The sequence below is a fragment of the Pongo pygmaeus genome, chromosome 7 (assembly GCF_028885625.2).
Source record: "Pongo pygmaeus isolate AG05252 chromosome 7, NHGRI_mPonPyg2-v2.0_pri, whole genome shotgun sequence".
Classification (NCBI taxonomy): domain Eukaryota; kingdom Metazoa; phylum Chordata; class Mammalia; order Primates; family Hominidae; genus Pongo; species Pongo pygmaeus.
In genome coordinates this window covers 42,398,771-42,423,246 of record NC_072380.2, presented here as the reverse complement: position 1 = coordinate 42,423,246, position 24,476 = coordinate 42,398,771, and the positions used below count along the sequence as shown (strand labels likewise).

The 24,476-nt window shown below is 41.3% G+C and overlaps 1 protein-coding gene and 1 non-coding gene across 12 annotated transcripts in view; both read left to right on the top strand.

Moving 5' to 3' along the window:
* Positions 1 to 5,208: 5,208 nt before the first annotated feature.
* Positions 5,209 to 24,476, top strand: part of KAT6A (lysine acetyltransferase 6A) — a 121,264-nt gene continuing 101,996 nt past the window's right edge. For 3 of the 11 annotated variants that reach the window (XM_054499726.2, XM_054499724.2, XM_063668717.1), the window contains exons 1-3: positions 5,747 to 5,836; positions 8,020 to 8,107; positions 8,415 to 9,339. In XM_054499726.2, coding sequence (XP_054355701.1) covers positions 8,740 to 9,339 — 600 coding nt within the window. In that variant the 5' untranslated portion in view covers positions 5,747 to 5,836; positions 8,020 to 8,107; positions 8,415 to 8,739. Of the gene's footprint in view, positions 5,837 to 8,019; positions 8,152 to 8,414; positions 9,340 to 24,476 lie in introns of those variants that run through there. The other 8 variants (XM_063668718.1, XM_054499721.2, XM_054499722.2 and 5 more) reach the window with 5 other exon arrangements.
* On the top strand, positions 14,148 to 14,219 carry LOC129043325 (small nucleolar RNA SNORD112). The gene has a single exon (XR_008504416.1). It is a non-coding gene; the product is annotated as a small nucleolar RNA SNORD112 (small nucleolar RNA).

Genomic DNA, 24,476 nt, shown 5'->3' with positions numbered 1-24,476 from the left:
TATGTGCAAATCAATGCTCATCCAAAGAAGCAAAAGGACCCCTCTGAGATATTTGGAGTTGTATATACATATGTAGCTTTCCCCTTTCTGGTTCTCTGTCCTCCAAACTTTAGCTACGTTGGCCTCCCTGAAGCCTGATATTTGTCTCCTCAAGTCAGCAGCATTGCTAGGCTTTGGGCTCTGCCACTGCCTGTCCCATGGTCTGGAAACTGTTGCAAGGCAGTAGGCTGGGGCAATTAGATGGCTCAACTTGTTTACTTCTCTTACCTTAGTAATCACTGTCCTACACTGTCTATTGTCCAATGTCTAAAACCCATTGTTTCATATATTTTGTCAGAAAACCTGTCAGAAAACCATTATTATTTTTTTTCCAGATGTTTAAGAGGGAAGGATAAATCCCATCCCCATTACTCAATTGTTGTCAGAGCAAATGTTCATACCTGGAAAGCATTTTAAAATACAGAGCCAAATTAATCTCTCAGAAATTCGGATCTAGTAGGTCTGGTGTGGAATTCTGGACTCTTTTACTTATTAAAAAGTACTGAGATGATTCTGATACACAGACAGTGTTGTAAACTATATCTTGATACCTCAAGCAGAGCCTTGTTCAGACATTTATTTTTTTTTTGCTGAGGGGGAAGGCAAGATCATTTCATATGAAAAACATTTCCTGGTTCTGAGTACGATGGGGGGTACTTATAGCCAACCAATAATCCAGCTGAAAACAATTAGGAGAGCCAGCTAAAACATAAAACATCTGTTTGAAGGCATCAGTGAGCTGCTGAGGCAACCAGAACTTATGAGGACACAATCTCGGAGAAAGGGAAACTATATGTAGAGGTGAGCTGATATTCAGCAGTACCTTCATTCCTTGGGGAAATTCTGGGCATAAGGCCAGAGTCTGAGTTTTGGTTCTGAGTATAGAAAGAGGCCCTAACAGGCAAAGACACCACCAGGGATGATTCTGTCAGTTCAGCAAGGTTGGAGAGACAAACTTAAGAATAAGAGGGGCCAGATTCCCAGTGAGAAGGGAGGGGTAAATAATTGAGCCCAATGCTGTCAGTCTCCCTTAAGTCGTTTTCCAAATTCTGAAGATGCATGAGACAGAAGGTTAAGAAGCTTAGCAGAAAGCCTCTGAAAAGTAGAGTGAAGAGATTTTGACTGTCTCATGGTTCTGCAGAAACAAGAATTAGAGTTCAGTATCCACTGGGATGAAGGGTCCCAGGGAACACACATGACTCTCAGTCGGAACCCCTGGAGGCTTATGCTACTGGAGCAGCAGCAAAAAAGAGGTGAATTAAATCTTGCCAAAGCCCAACCCCAAGTTGACTCAGTCTCTGGTTGATTAAGGTGGTTAGCTCTCACTCTAAATGCTTTGCAAAGGACAGTAGGAATCCTTCTCTGGATGATGATAATGCTATCCAGAGCCTCTACAATTTTTCATACTTGAAAGTGTGACATCCTATTAAAAATTCTCAGGCAAGCTAAGAGCCAGGAAAAAAAAATGACCCAAACCAATGGAAAGAATATACAATAGAAACAGATCCACAGAAGATTCAGCTATTGCAATGATCGGAAAGAGCTTTAAAATATCTAGGGTTAAAAAAAAATCTAGGATTGCTATGTTCAAGAAAATAGAGGCAACAGCAGAGAAAATACATATATAAATAAATAATTTCTCCAAATGAATTTGATTTTAAGAATCGTATGAAAATTCTAGAACTTAAAAATATAATAAACAAAATTAGGAATTCACAAATGGGTTTAAAAGTACACAATTAAATAGAAAATATACCAACTCATGCATAGAGAAAAAAAGGGGGAAAAAAGATGATAGGAAATACAGATGTTAAACAATGAAAAATTCTGACATGTGTATAATTTAAACCCTAAAAGGAAAGGAGAGAGAAGAGACAGTGATCAAGAATTTCCTAAAAGATATAAACCCACAAATGCAAGGGACTCTGCATACACCCACTGCACTCATGAACACAAGTAGGATAAATACAAAGAAAACCACATCTACACACATCATAGTAAAGCTGTTGACAACCAAAGATAAGAAAAAATCCTAAAAGGAGTCAAAGGAAAAAATACATTACTTTCAAAGGAATAAAAGGGAGTGATAGAAACCAGAAGACAATGGAAGAACATCTTCAAAGTGCTGGGGAAAAAAACCCCAAAAAAACAAAAAAAAACTTGCCAAATCAGAATGCTATACCCAGCAAAAATATGAAGGATAATGCAAAGTTTTAGGCAATAAAACCCCACAAAAAACCAAAAGCAAAAACTCAAACAACCTTGGAGAGAACTTGTCATCAGCAGACCTGCTGTAAAACAGAGGAATTATTCAAATAGAAGGAAAACCTTCGGACAGAAGCACAGAAATGCATATTGGAATGAAGAGCAATATAAGGATAAATATGGAGGTTAATCTAAATGAGTACTTATTGTACAGAACAACAAGTATAAATTCTTGTGTGGCTTAAAATACACACACAATTAAAATCCATGACGACAATAAACACAAAAGGGAGATGGGTAGGTGGAGATACAGTATTTTAATGTCTTAGCATTCCTGGGGAAGTGGTAAAAGTAATTATTTTTTATAAGATAGTAAGTCAAAAAGCAATGTTGTAATCTCTAAAACTAGTAATGTTTAATTTAAAAATTAATAGGGGGGTTAATGATATAGTTAAAATATTTTAATTAATTCAAAAAAAGGCAAAAAGCGGAGAAGAAGGGATGTGAAATAGGTGATCCGAAATAAATGGTAAGATGGTAGGCATACATCCAAATATACCAGCAATTATATTAAATGTAAATGGACTAAAAATGTTTCCTGTTGAAACCAGGACAGAGCAATCTTCCAATTTCAGGCTGGCATGGACTCTGTATAAGACACAAGTACCAAGTACAAGTGAAAAGGCAGGGATTCCTAAAGCAAAATATGCAAGGGGGAAATAACCTTTAGTTGCCAGCTCCACAGGGCTGAATCGTGAGTAAAGTTTGAGCTAAGAAAAACTATCCTTTCAGAGTGCAGATTGCTTTTTTAACTTGCAAATGATGAGGACTTTAATCTGTCTTTGTTGCAAGATTTTTATTTTGAGAAGACCTCCTGAATGTGCCATTTAGTTATGCAAATGTAAAGCAGAGACTCTTTACGGAAGCTGTGTGAAAAGCTCAACTGTGCTTTGTTGTTACAAATTGTTTTAAATTCTTGCTACTGTTTAATCCCCAGTTTGGTCTTTTCACAGGATGGCTGTGGCTAGTTTTCTTCCAAATTATCCAAAAGTAAACACAACTCATCTCTGTATTATTTTTCTTCTGAAGGCCACACACTCTAGTCTCACATGAAAAACTCATTGTCTTTGTATTCATATGACTTTATCTGCCCTCTTTGGGAAATAAAAATCTGCCTTTCTACTAAAAGAGAATATATATATATATATATATATATATATATATATTTTTTTTTTTTTTTCTGGAGGTGATTTCATTACAAACAGGGACCATTTTACCTGAGAATGTGTCTATCTGATTCATCTAAGATGAAAGGGATCCTTTCTATTGGATTATCATGTATTCCAAATTTCTCTACCGCTTTGGAGATGGGGCTTGGACGTAGGTGATGAATGGCAACTCAGTCAACCTCACTACATTACACTTATGTTTCTGTCAGTGTCAGGATATTGATTTGGCTGGACCATGATCTGAAAAGTTAACGTTATTCTTATTGAATGGTCCAGAGTCTACGGTATGGAAGGTAGGGCTATGGATTAGAGTGGAGACGGTATAGATAGAAAAGTTTGGGCTCCCTCTCGCTGTGTCTCTCAGGCTGGAGTGTAGTGGCGATCATAGTTCACTACAGCCTGCAACTCCCAGGCTCAAGCAGGCCTCCTGAGTAGCTGGGCTACAGGAGCGCCCCGCCACAAACGGCTTTCTTAACGGCTTAAAAAATTGTTCATTCACGAGCAACTTTTTTTTTTTTAATTTTAAACCGCCTACTACAGTACTTGTGCAACATTATTCTAGGTGCTGGAGATGCAGAGTCATTATAGGAGAGCATTTACCAGGGAATGTATTCGGAATATATATATATATATTCCGAATATATATATATATATATACACCACATGTAAGTGCAAAATGACTAGAGCAAATGATACTACTACAGAAGTTCAGAAAAGAAAGTCAGCATGGAAGTTAAGGCAGTAGGTGAGAGGGAGGCCCTTAAAAACTAAAGCTGAGATAAAAAGAGGTATTACGGGCGACAGTCTAGGCGGGGTGGGTCGTACGGGGTTGGGGACAGGGCAGATAAAGGTCAGGCAGCAGGATACACTTCCATGTCAACGATTAAACATTTAGTATGTCTTTTTCATGTCTACTGTCTTTCCAGTGAATGCAGAAAAAAAAAAATGCATGACTTGGCCAGGTGCGGAGTCTCACGCCTGTAATTCCAGCACTTTGGGAGGCTGAGGAGGGCGGATCACTTGAAGTCAGGAGTTCGAGATCAGCAGCCTGGCCAACATAGTGAAACCCCGTCTCTACTAAAAATACAAAAATAAGCCAGTCGTGGTGGCGGGCGCCTGCAGTCCCAGCTACTCAGGAGGATGAGGCAGGAGAATCGCTTGAACCCAGGAGACGGAGGTTGCAGTGAGCCAAGATCGCACCACTGCACTCCAGCCTGGGCGACAGAGCGACACTGTCTCAAAAAAACAAAAAGTATGACTCAATCTCTGCATCAAAGAGTTTAAACTAGATGAAAGGCAAGACAACGAAACGTCCATACAGCCAGTAGAGGACAGGCAGGCCATGAAAAACCGCCTGCTCGTGGTTCCGCCCTAAGTATGGCCAAGAGTTCCGCACAGGGCAAGAAGGGAAGACCGGCTTTGGAATAAGACAAATCTCAGTCCCAGGCTCAGGTGCGCGCCACACACTAGCTGTGTGACCTTGTCCAAGTCACACGACCCAGGTCTGTGGAGTTTCCCATAAAATGGCTCTAGTGAGGTCCAAGAACCCTCTCAGCTGCTGGGGGAGGGAAGAAATGAAGTCACTGCTGAAAGGGCTTAAGACGGGTGCTTCTGGTTCCACCCTCTCCCCAACTCTTCCCACTGACAGAAGAGAGCCGTCGGGGGCTGAGGCGAGCAGCCAGGGGTGAGGACGGGAAGCCACCTCCTCTCCGCCCCCCAGGCCCCGCCCTCGGGCTCCGGAAAGTCGCTGTGCAGGCAAATGAGTGGGGAGGGAGAGCTCCCTAACTGTAAACAGACGCCGCCGAGAGTTCCCATCCTGCGTGGCTGCCGGATTTCCGTGCCACACTGAAGCCACCCCACCCAGACGCCTGCCCTCAGTTTTCCCAGCGGTGGCATGGGGTGCACCAGCTCCTCCTCTCCCGGGTCGCCGTGTGACTTAAACGCGTGAGAAGGCAGAGAAGAAGCCCCCGCTCATCGGCCTCCAGCCCCACCAAGTCCTCCTCCCACCCTGGCTTTGGCCTTTTGTACCGGCCCCACGTGACCCCGCCGGCCGGCTCTTCCCTGCTGCCCCGCCCCGCCCTCCGGCCTTTCCCGGCTCTCGGCCCAGCTCTTCCCGCTCCCGGCCGCCCCCCACCCGCGCTGCCGGGCCTCCACCTCCCCTCGCCGCCCGCCCAGGCTCTTCCAGCTCCCTCCCCCAGGCCGCCGTTCCCTCGCGACGCTCCCCTCCCCCCGCGGCTGTTCCGCCGCCTCGCCTCCCCTCCCCCCGGCTGGAGCTCACTGTCTCCAAGATGGCGGCCGTGTCAGTTTGGGGCATCTCCGCGGTCCGGCCCGGGGCCCCGGGATCCCGGCTGTCCTTCCTCCTGGTAAGTAGCCGAGGGGCCGTTCCCGGCCGCCCCCGGCCGCCCAGCCCGAGGCCGAGCCGCTCCAGGGCCCACTCCGCTGCCTCGCGGGGTCGGCGGGCGGCTGCAGGCCCTGCCGCGGCCTGCGCCGCCTCCCGCTGCTCTGCGCCAGGCCTCGGGCTGGGGCGCCGTGGCCGCCTCCTCGCGCCCGCCCGCTCACTCGCCCGCCCGCTCGCTCGCTCGGCGCCCGGCTGCCCCCGCCTGCGGCCCGCGCGCCGCCGCCCGGCCCCGCGCTCGCGGGCCCCGCGCCACCGACCCCGCTGGCCGGGCCCGCCCTGGGGGAGCCGGCGGGTGGGCGGGCGGCGAGTGGCCCAGGCCGCGGAGCCTCGGGCTGGCGGAGCCGGCAAGCCCGTTCTCCCTCGGGGCGCGCCCACCCGCCCGCCGCGCGCGTGCCGGCCGGGCCGGGCCGGGCCGGGCCGTTTCTCCCCGCGCTCGCGGGCGCTCGGGCTCGGGTTCCGGCTCCGGCTTTGGCTTCGGCCGGGGGCGCGAGGATCCGAGCCGGGCTGAGGTGGCGAGCGGGGCTGACAGGCCGGCGGGTGTTGTGGTGCGAGGCGCAGCACGTGTGATGTTGTGTCTGCCGGGCTGTCAGCCCAGCCGCCGAGGGGAGGCCGGGCGCCTGTCAACCTCGCCGCTTGGCCGGGTGCGCGACTGTCAGGCTCCCAGCACCCCGCGCCGCCCTCGAGCCGGCCCCCAGAGCTTAGGGTGCGGAGCTGGGCCGGGGCTGTGCACCGCTCTGAACTCCTTCACGTGATTTCATTGTTAACTTGTGCTCGGGGTCTGTTTCCATCGCGTGGAAACGGCGCAGCGCCCCGTCGGCGAGCTGCCGGGCTGTGCCGATCCAAGTTTTTAAAGTTTCTCGCTCTTTGAAAAGAGGGCGCGAAGACGTGTTTGGGGGTGGGGAATGGGGACGGGAAGGACTGTCGGAAGCGAGTTGCGCTCGCTCTAGCCGCTGGTGTACTTTCCGGGAGTTAAGATCCGAGGCTGCAGGCGCTTGACTTTCCGAAGACCTGGAGACTGATGACAATCCCGACTGGAAAGACAATGAGTGGCTGTCACTCATTCTTTTACCTGCGAAGCTTAGTCAGTTAGGACGTTCGTTCCCAGCTTGTTAAACGCAGGATGTAGCTTCTCATTTAGTTTAGACTTAATATCTGTATAATGAGCTTACTTGGAATAATAATACTCTGATTTCTGTCCTCTTGAGACCCTCACCAAATTGAAGCATGACTCTCCCAGGGGGCTTCTTTTTAGGCAGCTGATTTAAAAACGAATCTTGGCTCAGGTTTGAATGTTTGCTTCACTCTTTTCTTTCCTATCAGAGTTAATAGTAATATCTCTTTCCTAGTGTGTATTAGTTTTCCGTTTGATTTTAATGTCACTACTAAGAATAGTTGCTGTGGGAGCCATTTGTCTAGCATTGTTTATATTGTAATGCAAATGATCTCTAGAATGAGAGCAGAAGTTCTAAAAAACACTTCAGTTAAACTTATTTTTGGAGGCAAAAGAGTTAGATTCAGAATTCAGTATTTTAGTGATGAAACAAAATTGCATCTACCAGATTCTTTAGTAGGGATACTGACTTTGATTCAGAGAGACAGTACATTTGTGTTTATGTTTTATTAATGTTCGTTTCAGGACAGCAATCTTGAATTTATATCTTTATTATTTGGGCTTCTCTTTAGACCTACAAGTAGCCAGTATATTTCTTTTTCTGTAGCGTACATTTGATATGTAGTATGTGCGTTGACCCCAGTGATTCTGGGCCTTCCTCATTTCTAGTTTTCCTGTCTATGAATTACTTACACGCAATTTGACAGTTGTGACTGTCTTCAGCATATGGATAGAAACATCTTAGTTTGGGTTAGGAGAAGCTATCAGCATGTAATTCTTAAAATTTGAATGAAAGTGGATTGTTGTTAAATTCAGTAAGCACTTTTACACTAGGCTATTTTCAATAGTATTTTTGTTTCCATTAGGAGAGATTAAGGTAATACTGTACTTTAAACTGGGTGTGCATATTGTATTCATTCTTTTCATGTAGGAGCTAAAATTTTCTCAATCGTTTTCTGCCTTATTGACTGTTTTTGTCTACTCTAAATGTCTAGAATTTTGAAAGATGAAAGATTTCACTCTTACTTTCATTGCAGGATTCTTTCTACTAATCCAGATACTTGTTGAAGTGCTGACTAGTTTCTTGGGGAAAGATGTCAAGGAAGAGTTGAAATTCCTAGACTGGTGAGCAGAGATTGCGGAGTACAGAATAGCCGTCACTCACTCTGGTTAGTGGTAGCTTAAGGTCATTCTTAGAACATCTCATCGTGTTTCCTCATTGTATCCTAATTACTCATCTTTTTTTTTTTCTTTTCTTTTTTATCCCAATGGTTTACATACATGATTGTTTTGGAATATTAATAGATAAGTTTGGAAATTCTTAAGGGTGCCCAGCAAACACTTGCTGTTTGATTGCTTTATGATGAGGATGCTTATTTTCATTCGAAATAGGTCTTGGTAGAAAACTGACCTTATTTTCATTGCTTTTCAGGCATAAGATGCACATTTTTCTGCTCTGAAGCCGGGAATGAAATATTCTTGAGTTCTTACAACTTCATGACGAGACCCATGTGTGGTGCTATTGAGAAATTCATTGGGAAGTTGGAAGACATTTCAAACAACAGGTTGTTTTGGTTTCTATAGTACAATTGGGGAGGCATTCTGTTTTGTGAAAGGAGGAAGGACTTAGGCCAGAAAACTTGTATGCTATGGTTAACTGGTTCCCAGCCTCCGAGAATCTTGTTTTCCATGGTGTAAAACTTACTCAGCATCAGGATAAGGGATAACGACTCTATGGATATACAGAATCCTTCACCATGGTAAAACTCGCAAACCCGCTTTATACTGAGTGGATTTTGGAGGCCATCAAAAAAGTGAAAAAGCAGAAACAGCGTCCTTCAGAAGAAAGGATATGCAATGCTGTGTCTTCATCCCATGGCTTGGATCGTAAAACTGTTTTAGAACAATTGGAGTTGAGTGTTAAAGATGGAACAATTTTAAAAGTCTCAAATAAAGGACTCAATTCCTATAAAGATCCTGATAATCCTGGGCGAATAGCACTTCCTAAGCCTCGGAACCATGGAAAATTGGATAATAAACAAAATGTGGATTGGAATAAACTGATAAAGCGGGCAGTTGAGGGCTTGGCAGAGTCTGGTGGCTCAACTTTGAAAAGCATTGAACGTTTTTTGAAAGGTCAGAAGGATGTGTCTGCATTATTCGGAGGCAGTGCTGCCTCTGGCTTTCACCAGCAGTTACGATTGGCTATCAAACGTGCCATTGGCCACGGCAGACTCCTTAAAGATGGACCTCTTTATCGGCTCAACACTAAAGCAACGAACGTGGATGGGAAAGAGAGTTGCGAATCTCTTTCCTGTTTACCCCCAGTGTCCCTTCTTCCACATGAAAAGGATAAGGTAAGAAAATGGCATATGCCTCGGGGTTTATAGAGCTGATGATATAGGATGCTACAAATTCACATTTCTGGGAAGTTATATTCAAGTTTTTTGTTTGGGGACTTTTGTGGAGTGATCACCTCTGGTTTTTTATTGGTGAGTTGTAGCTATGAGAACTTCATAGATTTGTTCTGGTACTTTGAAATATTTGAAGCCAAGATTAAAAATGTAGAATGTTAATCTGACTAAAAGAACTTATTTACATTACAATGAAAAAGTGGCATATGAGTTTACAACTTTTTAAATTTTTTTTTATTATTTTACTTGAGGAGTACTCCAGCATGAGACTTTAAAACTTTTAACTAAAGGTTCTTACAGCACCTTACTACTGGAAGTTGATGAGCAGCCAAATCATGGAGACTTGAATTTGAAACAAGCAGATGACTCTGAGAACATTTTTCTGTTTTCCATTTTGTTGCAGATTACTCGTTAGACAGAAATGAGACAGATTCTCATGACCCATAGGCACAACTAAGCAAACTTAACAATTCTTGTTTCTGCTGTTTGTATTATAGCTTTCTATTATGTATTATGGCTTTGCATATGATGAAGTCCTAAATGTTATTTATGACAGCTGTAGTTGCATGGGACAGGAATACAGTATCCTAAATTAGAAAAGTTCTGGAGGGTCTGGAACAGTAGTTCATTCCTGTAATCCCAGCTATTTAGGAGGCTGGGACAGGAGGATGTCTTGAGCCTAGGAGTTTGAGCCCAGCCTGAGCAATATAGCGAGACCCCATGTCCACCAAAAATAGAAAAATTAGCCAGGTATGGGCACGCCTGTAGTCCTAGCTACTTGGGAGGCTGTGTCGGGGAGGATTGCTTGAGTACAGGGGTCTGAGGCTCTAGTGAGCTATGCTTTCACCACTGCACTCCAGCCTGGACAACTGAGACCCTGTTCTAAAAACAAAAAGAAAGGTAAAGTTGTGGAGAGTTGGGAGTTTTGATGCCCAGGTGTGTGCTTTACTCTGTTGTGTTTTAGGATATTATTGTATGTAGTTGAAATTATGACTTCTTAAACAGTAAATTTTGGTGCTTAAATAGATATTTGGAGATTAGAAGAATTTTGTTAGTACCTGTTTTTTACATTGATCTAGTATCTAGTATCTTAGCTGTAAATTTACTTGAGGTGCTCTGAATTATAGTTCCTTGGAGAGCAGTGATGCTTTAAGTTGCTGCACACCTTGGTAGACATAAGTAAAATGATCTTCATTTTGCTTAAGATGATGGAGGATACTCCTAGGGTGGAAAGATGGTAAAGTTAACATTGAATGTATTTTGAAAATTTGAGATTTGATCTCAATTTGTTGTATTATTAGCAGCCCACTGAATACCTGTAGATTTTTCTTTAACAATTGAAAATTAACGGTATTTTTCTTTGATGAAATTTTTAGAGATCTATTTTAGGGTTCAATTTTCCCTGTGAACATTGAAATAAAACATAGTCTTACTGTTATTACCCTTGAAATGATTCTCATACAGTCATGAATTGATAGAGAATCTCATTCGTAAAATGGCTCTGTGTAATTTGAACATTTATTAAGAGTATGTATTAAAAATTCAAGGTAGACAAGTAATTAAAATGCTTTATTCTGTATTTTAGTGCTGTAAGAACTCCTACCTGTAGAAACTTTATCACATGTGGCTGAAGTTAAATATAATGATCAGATTTCTACAATTATTAAATGATCTAACAGGTTAACTGCCTGGAAACAGGAAATAATTTATAGTTAGATCAGTTCAGTGCCATACCTGTGAATTGGATGTTATAAGTTCCTGTTAGGCCACCTGTTTGCTTTTATTTATTTATTTTTGAGACAGAATCTCGCTGTGTCGCCCAGGCTGGAGTGCAGTGGTGCAGTCTCACTGCAACCTCTGCCTCCCGGGTTAAAGCGATTCTCTTGCCTCAGCCTCCCAAGTAGCTGGGATTACAGACATGCACCACCACGCCTGGCTAATTTTTGTATTTTTAGTAGAGACGGGGTTTCACCTTGTAGGCCAGGCTGGTCTCGAACTCCTGACCTCGGGTGATCCACCCGCCTCTGCCTCCCAAAGTGTTGGGATTACAGGCTTGAGCCACCATGCCTGGTCTGTTGTTTGCTTTTATTGTAATTACACTTGCTTGAATTATCAATAGATATTTTAATTTTAAAAAATATTAGCTATATAAAAATGTCATTTGAGCATATTTTTAAAAGGTAGTAAATATAGTACAGTGCAAGACAAATCCAAGTCCTAGAACCCTGGGATTTTACTTTTGGAAGGGACCCTGAGAATCATCTAATCCAACAGTCCTTATTTTGCAGCTGAGCTAAGGACCTTTGTTGAGACCATTTCATAGCACCTTTGCATTAAGAAAAGTTTAATTCAGTAGAGATGTGCTGTTTTGCTTTGACTGGAGTGCAGTGGTGTGATCTCAGCTCACTGCAACGTTCGCCTCTTGGGTTCAAGCGATTCTCATGCCTCTCAGTCTCCTGAGTAGCTGGGATTATAGGTTTGCGCCACCACGTGTGGCTACCTTTTTTTTGTGTGTGTGTGTTTTTAGTAGAGACAGGGTTTCACCATGTTGGCTAGGCTGGTCTCAACTCCTGACCTCAAGCGACCTGCCCACCTCAGTCTCTCAAAGTGCTGAGATTATAGGAATGAGCCACCACACCTGGCCACATTTGCTTTTGGAGAAATAAAGCAAGAAAAACAAAAGTGATTTAATAATTGAAAAAATGAAAAAGAAATGCCCATTTGCTTACATAGCTTTCATATATAGTGTTTTTTTTTGGAGTTTTGAGATGGAATTTCACTCTTATTGCCCAGGCTGGAGTGCAATGGCACGATCTTGGCTCACTGCAGCCTCCGCTGCCCAGGTTCAAGCAATTCTTCTGCCTTAGCCTCCCATGTAGCTGGGATTACAGGCATGCACCACCATGCCTGGCTAATTTTGTATTTTTAGTAGAGACGGGGTTTCTCCCTGTTGGTCAGGCTGGTCTCGAACTCCCAACCTCAGGTGATCCGCCCACCTTGGCCTCCCAAAGTGCTGGGATTACAGGCGTGAGCCACCCTGCCTATAGTGTTGTTAACTGAAGTAACTACATTTAGACATGTGGGAAAATAGAGTTTGTTTCTTTAAGTAGACTTGTATGTGTACTAATCTCATTGAAAAACTAATTTCATGACAATATCTATTCAATTAGAGTTGATGAGCTCTGTTCTATATTTTTAAATGGAGTCTTATTTTCAGTAGTGAATTTCCTGTGTGATTTTCCCCAAAGATATGAAAAGTTTACATTGAAAATCGTAATACAGTGAACTCTAGGATGAGAGATTATTCCTTTGAACAGATTATGTCTGCTCCTTTTATTGTATTTTAACTATTTTCTTTCCTCTCCTTCAAACTATGCAGTCAGTTCCTGTGCAGAATTGATGGTTTGCTGTTATGAACCTACATGTTCTCAAAAAAAGAAAAAAATTATCCAGAGTTTATTTGACAGTGATGGAGAAAGGAAGGTGTATAGGTCAGGAGTAGTTTCACTTTTAGGAATTAATTGGTTCAGCATATAGTCATTGAGCACCTACTGTGGGCCAGGCCCTCTGCTTGGAACAGAAACAGTTCTGTCTTCTCTGGGATGCTAATGCAGGTATTTCTATTGACCTGGCCAACTGTAAGGTGAAGATGAAATTCAGAGACTGCGTGGAGTAACCCGAGCAAGTTCCTCTTTACTTTTTCCGGTATCAATTCTAACTTTTGTGTGTGTGTGTGATATTAACCTTTGGAAGGAACTGTATGTTAGATTTTCAGCAGCTGAGTGGTTTTGATCCTTTTGGGAGATCAGCTGTGTTGGAATACGTTTAAGAGGAGTTTTTGTGAAGACATTTGAACTTCAGTGTGTTCTTTTCACATTGATAAGTACTGAGGAGAATCCATGGGATACTGTGATTAAAAGTTTTTAGGCCAGGCCTGGTGGCTCAGGCCTGTAATCCCAGCACTTTGGGATGCCTAGGGGGGCGGATCTCCTGAGGTCAGGAGTTCAGGACCAGCCTGGCCAATATGGTGTGAAACCCCATCTCTACAGAAATACAAAAATTAGCCCAGTATGATGGCGGGTGCCTGTAATCCCAGCTACTCGGTACGCTGAGGCAGGATAATCGCTTGAACCCGGGAGGCGGAGGTTGTAGTGAGCCTAGATCGTGCCACTGCACTCCAGCCTGGGCAACAGAGCAAGACTCCATCTCAAAAAAAAAAAAAAGTTTCTACCCATGTTATAAGGGAAATTTTTGAGCTAACTTTAGAGTGTGGTAGTTAATGGTGAGTTTATTTATGTAAGTGTTTATTTACTATGTGCCAGGCGTTATTTTAATGCTGTACGTATATTAACTCATTTAATCCTCTGACATAACTAGCTACTTTTAGGTTAGTTAGTTATTAATAATATAATAGTACCAGCAGTGAAATAGCTACTGTTATTTTCAGGTGAAGAAACTGAGGCATAAAAGAGATTTCAGTAACTTGCTGAAGTCACAGAAATATTAGGTGGCAGAGCTGGGATTTGAATTTGGGCAGTCTGGCTCCAGAGTCTTTCTAATAGCCATACTGACCACTTCTTAGGAGCAGTAATGTATGATGGCTATCACTGCACTCAAGTACAGAATCGTGAATGTCCTTGGTGTTAACTTCATAACACGTTTCCTAATTGTAAAAGGACAGATTTCTGCTCCCCTCTTCATTGTTTGCGTCCATTTTTCTCTGTTTGCAGAACAGATTTGAAAACTCACTTTGGCCCAGTGATAAGAATGTGTTAGGAACCAAAGATTAGGAGTAATCTAGTTTTGTATATCTGAGGTCCATTAAAAAAAGGCTTCACCTACATGCCATTTTTTTCCCTTAAAGATAATTTCTGTGCTAACTCGTTTGCATTTCAGTTGTCACTAACATTTTCTGATAGGCAAGGTAGGGATCAGTTGTATGGCTATACCAGAGTGCTTTAATTTGGGACAGAAATACTGTTTTCCTTGAATCATGGGATTATAGGTGAGGAGAAGAGTGTGTAACTGGCTTAAATAGCATCTTCCTCTTTGTAAATTTCTTTCTGAAATATAGATATTACTGTAAGGTAATTTGTTCCATTTACTTCACTTATTCATTATTTATTTAGCAAACATTTGAATGCCTGCCATGAACAGTGGATTTAGGATTTAGGTCCTGTGAGGGGATTAAAGCAGACAGAATAGAGATACAAAATAAATTTTTTGAAAGCCTTTTTTAGTTTATGAACTGTAATTTTTTTACATTATTATTTTTTCATAACAATTAAGTATCATGACCCTGAGAAATAATAAAATGTTTAGTGGGCAAGGTAATTATTTGAGATTGTGATGGTCCATTTAAAAAATTATCTTTATATAGTGAGTCTTGGAAAGATTCAGTTTCCTTTCAATAATGATTTTCACCTTGATTTCAAACTTCTGAGTTCGTTTTTACACACTGACATAACTTACTTGAATATATATAGTTTGTGTTCTGTATTACTAGCCGAGAAAAATATTCTCTTTCATGGTAATCAGCCCGATCATTAAAAGCATTGTTATTCGGTGGCATAGTATTTTGGAACAGAATTATAATTTGCTAAAGCATTCAGTTGGAAAGGGAAGAGAAGGTATTGTCAACTAATGTTATTGTTCAGGTTACTCCCAGCTGGGTAACCTGGAGCAGAAAGATCCAATGATAAATCTCTTGCCTTCCACTCTTAAGTTACATCTCAATATGGTCAACTCTTAGTAGAGTCCAAATTATTTTGTTTTATTGGAATTTATATTTTAAATTATAGAGGGAAGTAGGGCTTTGACAGGAATTTAGAATTTACATTTTTGATGTGTAGTGATACTGATTAAAATCGGGATTTTTTTTTTTTTTTTTTGAGAGATGGAGTCTTGCTTTGTTGCCCAGGCTGGGGTGCAGTGGTGCAACCTCCACCTCCTGGGTTCAAGCGATTCTCCTGCCTCAGCCTCCTGAGTAAACTGGGATTATAGGCGCACGCCACCATGCCTGGCTAATTTTTATATTTTTAGTAGAGATGGGGTTTCACCAGGTTGGCCAGGCTGGTCTCGAACTCCTGACCTCATGATCCGCCTGCCTCGGCCTCCCAAAGTACTGGGATTACAGGCGTGAGCCACTGCGCCCGGCCGGGGATGTGTTTTTAAGTTACTGAAAGTTAAGACTGATAAAGTTTTGATTTAGCTATTTGGAAATGACCTTTATAGTAGAATAGTTGCACATTTTATATGTTAGAATCGTGGCATTTTATAAGAAAATTGTTAACCAATATAAGCTTGGAAATTTCAATTTCAGATACTCTGTTGCTTTGATACTGTATAAAAAGGCAATGAATAGTTGTCCATGCTGTTAAATTCAGGGCTATGTGGACTGCTTGACAGAATGATTGTTCACTTTGAAAAAACAAAAAAAAAAACAAAAAATCTTCTGAAAGCAAAAGATAAAATATTGAGGATACAGTGACGTGGAAAATAGATATTATATTATCAAGTGTGAAATGGATTGATCTCAATAATTGTTATATTTAATAATTTAAACATTTTTTATGACATGCATTTCTTTTCTTTTTTTTTGAGATGGAGTCTTGCTCTGTCGCTTAGGCTGGAGTGCGGTGGTCCAATCTCGGCTCACTGCAACCTCCGCCTTCCAGGTTGAAGCAGTTCTACTGCCTCTCCCCTCCTGCTGGCTGCGATTACAGGCGTGTGCCACCATACCTACCTAATTTTTGTATTTTTAGTAGAAATGGGGTTTCACCATGTTGGCCAGTTCTGTTCTCGAACTCCTGACCTCAGGTGATCTGCCCACCTCCGCCTCCCAAAGTGCTAGGATTACAGGCATTAGCCACCATGCCCGGCCCATGCTGTACATTTCTGACATCATTGTTTATACCGTTTGTTTGTGACTCCAAATGTACCAGGAGCAGTGGGCTAGAAATAAAAATTTGTTATTAACAAGTCATTGAGTTGGATTAATTGTAAATCTGGTTAGGAATTAATTTTGTCTTAGCAGATTTATTCCAAAATTCAGAAATTTAAAAATAACTCAGAGATATGTTTGTAAAATAGTATCTGTTTAAGTACAATCAGCTGTACAGTTTTTTGTTTTTTGGTTTTTTTTTTGAGACGGAATCTCACTCTTGCCCAGACTGGAGCGCAGTGGCGCAACCTTGGCTCACTGCAACTTCTGCCTCCCAGGTTCAAGTGATTCTTCTGCCTCAGTCTCCCAAATAGCTGGGATTACAGGCATGCGCCACCATGCCCGGCTAATTTTTGTATTTTTAGTAAAGATGGGGCTTCACTGTGTTGGCCAGGCTAATCTCAAACTCCTGATTGGCCTCCCAAAGTGCTGGGATTATAGGTGTGAGCCACTGTACCTGGACAACTACAGATTTTTTTGATCTTCTAGTTCACCTATGAGCACAATGATTTTTGGTAATTTTAAGCGCACGACACACCTCGAAATAAAGCTACTGAGCTACTGAAGCTTGGGTTAGCCATTACTAATCCAAAGTTCTATATCAAACCAATTTTTCTTTTCTTTCTTTCTTTTTTTTTTTGAGACAGAGTCTTGCTGTTGTCACTTAGGCTGGAGTGCAATGGTGCGATTTCGGCTCACTGCAACCTCCGCCTCCTGAGTTCAGGTGATTCTCCTGCCTCAGCCTCCTGAGTAACTGGGATTACAGGCACCCGCCACCATGCCTGGCTAATTTTTTGTATTTTTAGTAGAGACAGGGTTTTGCCGTGTTGGCCAGGCTGGTCTCGAACTCCTGACCTCAGGTGATCCACCCGGCTTGGCCTCCCAAAGTGCTGGGATTACAGGTGTGAGCCACCACGCCCTGCCACCAATTTTTCTTATGCTTACAACCTAGACATTTTTCTAGCTAACAAGTACTTTTACTCTTTCTTGGTCTACCTTCCAATTGGTGAAATAAAGGGAAGGAATTAATGAAGACATCAGGTACCACAAATGGCTTCAGGAATAGAAATCTAGAGGATCTAACGGTCTTAACCTCGTTTTTTCTTTGCTCTGTATCAATAGGCTAACGGAATGTAAAGAGTTGCTTATAGAAACCTACTAATAGCTAACATTTGTTAAGGGCTGATGATGTGTTGGGGACTTTTTTTTTAAGTGTTTTAACCTGTACTTTCTTATTGAAGTCTCAAAAGAATTCTATATGATTAAGTTTTATAGGCATAATATATTTATATAATAGGTATTTAATAGTATTTAATAATACAAGTTTTTGGCTGGGCGCGGTGGCTCACACCTGTAATCCCAGCACTTTGGGAAGCTGAGGCAGGCGGATCTCGAGGTCAGGAGATCGAGACCATCCTGGCTAACATGGTGAAACCCCATCTCCACTAAAAAATACAAAAAAAAAAAATATTAGCCAGGCATTGTGGCAGGCGCCTGTAGTCCCAGCTACTTGGGAAGCTGAGGCAGGAGAATGGCATGAACCCGGGAGGCAGAGCTTGCAGTGAGCCGAGATCGTGCCACTGCACTCCAGCCTGGGTGACAGAGCGAGACTCCGTCTCAAAAAAAAAAAAAAAATAATAATAATAATACAGGTTTTCATTATGTGTTATAGAAAACCAAATGGAAAATGAATATAAGGAAATGCAAAATACATTAAATTTCTTTTTACCCTTGCTGCCTGTTTTTTCTTTAGTTCATCTTGGACATGTGGGCCAATACTTTTTTGTTACACTTATGTTTAATACTAGGAGAGCAGATACTTAACAGGAACTGTGATGAATCTGGAAAGAAAATTTATATCATTCAGTCTTCTTGAAGCTGTAAGAGTCTCCTTAACATCTATTAGATTTATTTTCTCTTTGCATTTAAAGTTTTGGAGAAAATATCTTTGTCATACCGACTTGGTTCTTAGCTATGTAAGAGGACTAAATCTAGGTGCGGAGTTTGCTGGTTTAAATAGAATTAAAAATTTATTTTTTTCTGGTGACCTGGAGAGTGTTTCTTAAAATTATAATAATGAATATTTTTCATGCTCTGATTTATGTATAGGAATTATTAAGAGCTTCATTCTGATAAAGTTATTTATCACTTGGCTACTCAGGGGTGGAGTCATTTCACAAAGGATCTGCAGCGAATGAATTAGACCAGGAGTAACTTCACCCTTCTGCTTGTCCCAGCTGGAGCAGGATTAGGACTCATTCAGCTGCAGCTGGTTCCCAGGAAAATGAAAGCAGTTCCTTCTGGTTTTTTCCTTTCATATGAAAGTCATAGTTCCCAACAGATGGCTTTCATCAGCCCTGTACGTGTATCTGTAAATTCAAGGCCAAGGAATTATTTTCAACTTCATTAGGGAACAGGTGAAGAAACCGTTTGTAGTGTGGCACTATTTTATTAGGAGTTGAAATTAAGCATAGAGATTACAGTAGTATGCCATTCCGGGTCAAAATAGTTTTTAACTGTCAGCAATTTAAAAAAAATAATAATAAAAAGACTGCTAAGGAAAAGTAAGTCAGCTGTAGTGTTGATTGAGGTATCTTTTATGGTTGAATTATATTATGCTTACGAAATATAGATTATTAGAAAAAAAGACTTGTATCTTCTGCATTGTGTAGAATGTTCAGCCAGTAGCAATCTTGGATCACAGTGATTCTAATCTGATTTCACAAATAATAGGGAAATTTGAGAGCCAAAGAGGTTGAAGTGTCTTGTCCAGTACCACACAGCAAGTTAATACCATCTGGAAGAATTGGTCAGGCCCTTCTCAGTTCTGTGCTTTTTTCATTATGCTGTAGTACTGCTTTATAGTATTAGAGAGCAGTGAGCCTAAAATAATTTAGTTAGAATTCTCTTCCTTAATGGAAATCATAGAATAAACCTTGTCTAGAGAATTTTGGTGGTATCGTAAACCACAAGTATATAAATCTGCTATTTCAGTGTGTGAAAATAGCTATACACTCTTGTTAGAGTTTTGAAACAACTTTTTGGGAAAAGACTGCTTTCTTATGGCCCAAATTAGAGGAATCAAGGTTTTCTTATGTTGTTGGCTAAATATTAGAAGAGGAACATGTTGAGCTACCTTAATGCTGGAAGAGAAAGTACTCCTTGAGTTTTGGAAAAAAAAGTCCATTTAAAGGTAAGTCTAATTTTCAGTAGGTCTACAACACAAATGACCTCTGAGTGACTTGGATAATTGGTTAGAATTTAAAATTCTTGAGACTGAGCTAGAGATAGCAAGGTACAAACCTTTCTATTAATTAATGAGGTAATTTTTACCAAAGACATTAAATATGGGTGGACCAAAAGTGTATAGTCTAGCACTTCTATAAACATAGTGTCTGGGAGGAGCTTGAGAGATTTGTAATGTTACCTGTAAACAGACCGTGTGGGGAAGACCGCAGACAGCACCTCATTTTTTGTCTTTATTGGTCTTTATGACTAACACTTCATCTCTGCATCATTTCTGCTTTGCTGTAAAACTTAGCAAGTACATTAGAATAGTGGCAAATAAAGGTTAAGATTGAGGACAGTTGTTTGTAAAATAACTGGACGATTTAAGAAGAAGATAACTGGTGTGGAAATACAATCTGGCAGCTAAAAAAAAAAAGAGCTTTTAATGTGTGAAAGAAGATAGTTGCTTCTTTTGCCGTTTACCTTTTATGTAGAATAGGTGATTCCGCAGATCTAGAGGTGTTGTCAGACTTGTACTATGGGCTGTGTTTTCCTGCAGGGAATTGTAAACTGTGGTTGCCCTGAAGAGCTGCTAAGTGTTGGTTTTTAATTCTTTGAGCTTAGTAAAGTCTAGGTTCCTTTTTTCTTAGTCATTGGGTACAGTGAAGCATTTAACTCCTGAGTTTTCTAGAACCTTTAACAGAACTCAGAAACATTATTACTATTTTTGTGTGTGGAGTGTGATTCTGTACTTTAATGGTTTCCCAATTTTTCTATTCAGGGCATCTTTAAATATCTAACTTACTATTTACACCCTCTTTCACCATTTTCCTGCCTTACTTTTTTCCATGCCACTCAGTTTTTCTTTAATTCTGTAACATAAATCCAAAGCCCTATTCTTTGGAAAGCAGTGGGTCTTGGCACTAAATTCACTTTAGCATTACCTGAGGAAGCTTAAAAAATAAATACCAAACCAATTAAATTTGACTAGTAGTGAGGCCTAGGTTTCAGTTTTTTTTTTTTTCTTTTTTTGAGAATGTTTATCTGATGTGCAGCTGGGGTTGAGAACCATTGCTCTAATGCTTAGAACCAACATCTCTGTAGTGGGGACTGGCTAAGAGAGTCAGGAGACAGAAGAAGCAGGTACTTTTTAACCTCATAATTGACATTCAAACAAATGATGAAATAGCATGCTTCACACACACCCTCATGAACATACTTTGGACCCAGGACAGTGTACTTCTGGAAATGTACATTCTGTTTTATTGTCCTCCCTGGCTATAACTGCTGTAATCTTCCACCTTTCTTTCTCCTTACCCTCACTGGTTTATCTCATGAAGATCTTGTGTGGTATATAGTTGCGAGAAAGTTACCTGCTTGATTCTGGCAGGTGCCCTGCCATCACTCTAATGCTGTTCTCATTGCTTGGCCTTATGGCACATCCTCACTTACTGACTACTCCTGCATCATGTTGGCAAATTCCAGCCATTTAGCTTCTTCTGCTTTTTTTTTGAGTTGGAGTCTTGCTCTGTCACCCAGGCTGGAGTGCAGTGGTGCGATCTCTGCTCACTGCAACCTCCATCTCCTGGGTTCAAGCAATTCTTCTGCCTCAGCCTCCCAAGTAGCTGGGATTACAGGTGTCTGCTACCACACCTGGCTAATTTTTGTATTTTTTTAGTGGAGATGGGGTTTCATCATGTTGGCCAGGCTGGTCTTGAACTCCTGACCTCAGGTGATCCGCCCACCTTGGCCTCCCAAAGTGCTGGGATTACAGGCATGAGCCAACGTGCCCAACCTCTCTGCTTTAACTTTGGGGAAAATCTCATGACCATGTGGTGGTGGGATGCCACTTACAAATTTGTGACCTCCAATCTCAGCTCTGCCCTCTGCTCGAAGATGTATGTCTGTGTATAGTCTGTTCTGTCTGCAGAAATTCAGTATTTCTTCCCACCTTTTTTTCTCATTTTCAGTAGATACTCCCATATGCTACATCACAGAGATAATGGAATCTGTCCAATTGAGCTCATTGAGTTTATACCCCTCTCATGCCATGCTAAATACATCTGTGCTTATTTCTGCCCCCTTTGCTACTGTCTCATAGGACAGTGAGAGAAGTGTGAAAGGCTCATCTCTCCATTCTTTTTCAGGACCCCATTCTCTCCTACCTCAGGGACCGTGTGCCATCAAAAATAGTCCCTTTTTTTGACTCTATCATCTTTCTCTCTCACTTCTTAGTCCTTAGCAGGCAGAAGACTCTCCCGTTAGAGTAAAAACAACCAAAAAAACCACTGCAGATCCTTCTTTCTATGTATACCCTGTCTGTTTCCTTTCATTTTTAAACTTCTTGAAAAAAGTCTATATTCATTCCACGTCTGCTGCAATCTGGCTTTTGGCCCTAGAGCAGCACTATTTGAAAGTGCTCTTGTGGACAGTTTTCAGTCTTATTTTACCTGAGTTCTCAGCTGCATTTAGCATTTGTTGACCATTCTTCCCTTTCCTCTGGGATAATTCTTAGATGTCTCACCCGTCCTCCCATCTTTCTGGTAATTCCTTTTCAGTTTATTGGCATTTTATCTTTTGCCTGTATCTAGATGTTGGATTCCCTAAGGTTCTGTTCTTCACTCGTTTCTTACTGTTTGAACTTTCCTGAGTTATCTCTAGACCTCTGTGTTCTGTACTGATGACTCTAATTTCATATCTTAATTTGAGAGCTCTCTTCTGATCTCTGGACTTGTATATTCCATTGTGTAGTATTTTATGTCAGTCTCTTCAGATTCACAATGGCTCAGATGGAATTTATTAACTTCCTTTAACCGGCTGTCATTTCTTACAGTGGTAAGAGCCATTGCCATTGATTCTGATGCTTAAAATGGAAACTTTGGTGTCATCTTCCATACCTCACTTGTCTGTCTTTTGGATTCAGTTCTGTTCCATCCCGTGTCTTCTCTCTTATACTTTTTAACATCTCTTATTTAACCTCTTCTGTATTCGAGGTCCTCTGTTAGAGCAGGTCCTCATCATTTCTCTCCTGATTACCTTAGTAATTTCTTCATTGATTTTCCTTCCTCCAGTATCGTCTTCGTCTAGTCCACATTATTGCCAAAATGATCTTACTAAGAAATGATTAAGAACACAGGCACAAAGACCAGACCATCTGGGCTTTCTGTCCCACACTGGGACTACTTGCTTTATGACCTTGGGTAATTTGCTTAACTGTTCTTTGCCACATTTTCTTCTATAAAATGGGGATAATACAGTGCTTATCTCATAGTGAAGTTGTGAGCATTTAATGAGTTAATATACATCTGGGCTAACAGAACTTTGTGCAATGATGGAAATGTTCTATATCTGTACTGCCCTCTGTGGTAGCCAGAGCCATGTGTAGCTATTGAGCTCTTGCAGTGTGGCTAGTTGAGTGAGGAGCTGAATTTTAAATTTTATTTAGTTATAATTTAATTGAAATAGCCACATGTGGCTAGTAGCTGCTATAATGGACAGTACAGAATATGTAAAGTCCTTAGAAATAGTGTTTAGCACATAAGTGCTCCATAAATGTTAGCTATTATTACCATCTTTCTAAAATTAAACTTCTCTGCTTAAAATCCTTCAGTACCAAATTCTGCGATACAGTGTATATGAGTTGTAACCCATTCCCCTGCGTTGCTCTAAACTTGTCAATTGCCACTTCTTCATAATGCTCTCTGTGTTCCACTATACCAGTTCTCAAAGTGTGGATGTGGAGGACTAGCACCAGCAATAGTGTCCCCCAAAAACTTGTTTAAAATGCAGATTCTTGAGCCATATTCCAGGCCTATTCAATCAGAAACTGAATTTGGGGCTTTGCAACCCGTATGTTAGTAAGTCCTCCAGGTGATTCTGATGCACGCTTAAGTTCGAGAACCATTGTACTGCATCAGTCTCCCTGCAGTTCTTCAGATCTACCTTGTTTTCCTTTGCCCCTATATTTTTCTCCTGTCTGGAATGATTGTTATCCATTCTTTCTTCCTCATTAATTAGCTCTTCAACCTTGCAGACTTAGTTTAGTCAGGTTTCTTTCTGTTTCTTCCTCCTTATCACCCACCCTGCTCCCAGGCTGACTTCAAGACCTGTCTTAATTTCCATTCTGCATATGTCTGTACACACTTGCATCATAGCCCATTTTCATAGTATTTTTTTAGCCTGTCTCCTATTAGTGAATTTAGGTTCTTGTTTTTCGTCTTTGTATTTCCATCTATCTGGCAATATCTGGTTGTTTTGTTTGTTTTTAATTTTTTTAATTAAAAAAATTTTAACTGTTTTGTTTGGGTTGTTTCATATGTATTAAGCATCTTCCAGGGGCCGGCACAGTGATTAGGAGTGACAGAATAGGTAAAGCAGACATCGTCTCTGTAATAAATACACATGGTGATAAGTGCTCTGATGTAGTAAAATAGAGCACTGTGGAAACACAGAGGAGGGGGTGGAGAAAGTAAGGGAAGTCTGTTCAGAGGAAGTCACATGTGAGATTAGTGAAGTGGGGAAGCAAATGGGTGCGGTGGGAAAGAGAGTAGTTCCTGAAAAGGGAACAGCATGTACAAAGGCCTAGAAGCAAAACATTGTATGCACATAGTAACTGTTTAATTGGATATGAATTTTAAAAATCACATGTCTAACTTTTAGCTCTCAAAGACATCACCCTTCCCAGCAAACATTGCATTTTATATGCTTCTGTATTTTTAAAGCAGTTTTCATACTTGATATCACACTTTGAGTAGATGGTTATGGTGTGATAGGGTAACTTCCAAGCCAGCAGGATACATCTTTTTACTTATTGCCTTTTAAAGCAGAAAAAAGGATTTGTTTTGTCTGAAAATTATTCTACAGGGCCAGAACACATCAGTGGTGACAGAGGTAAACACATTACTCTTAT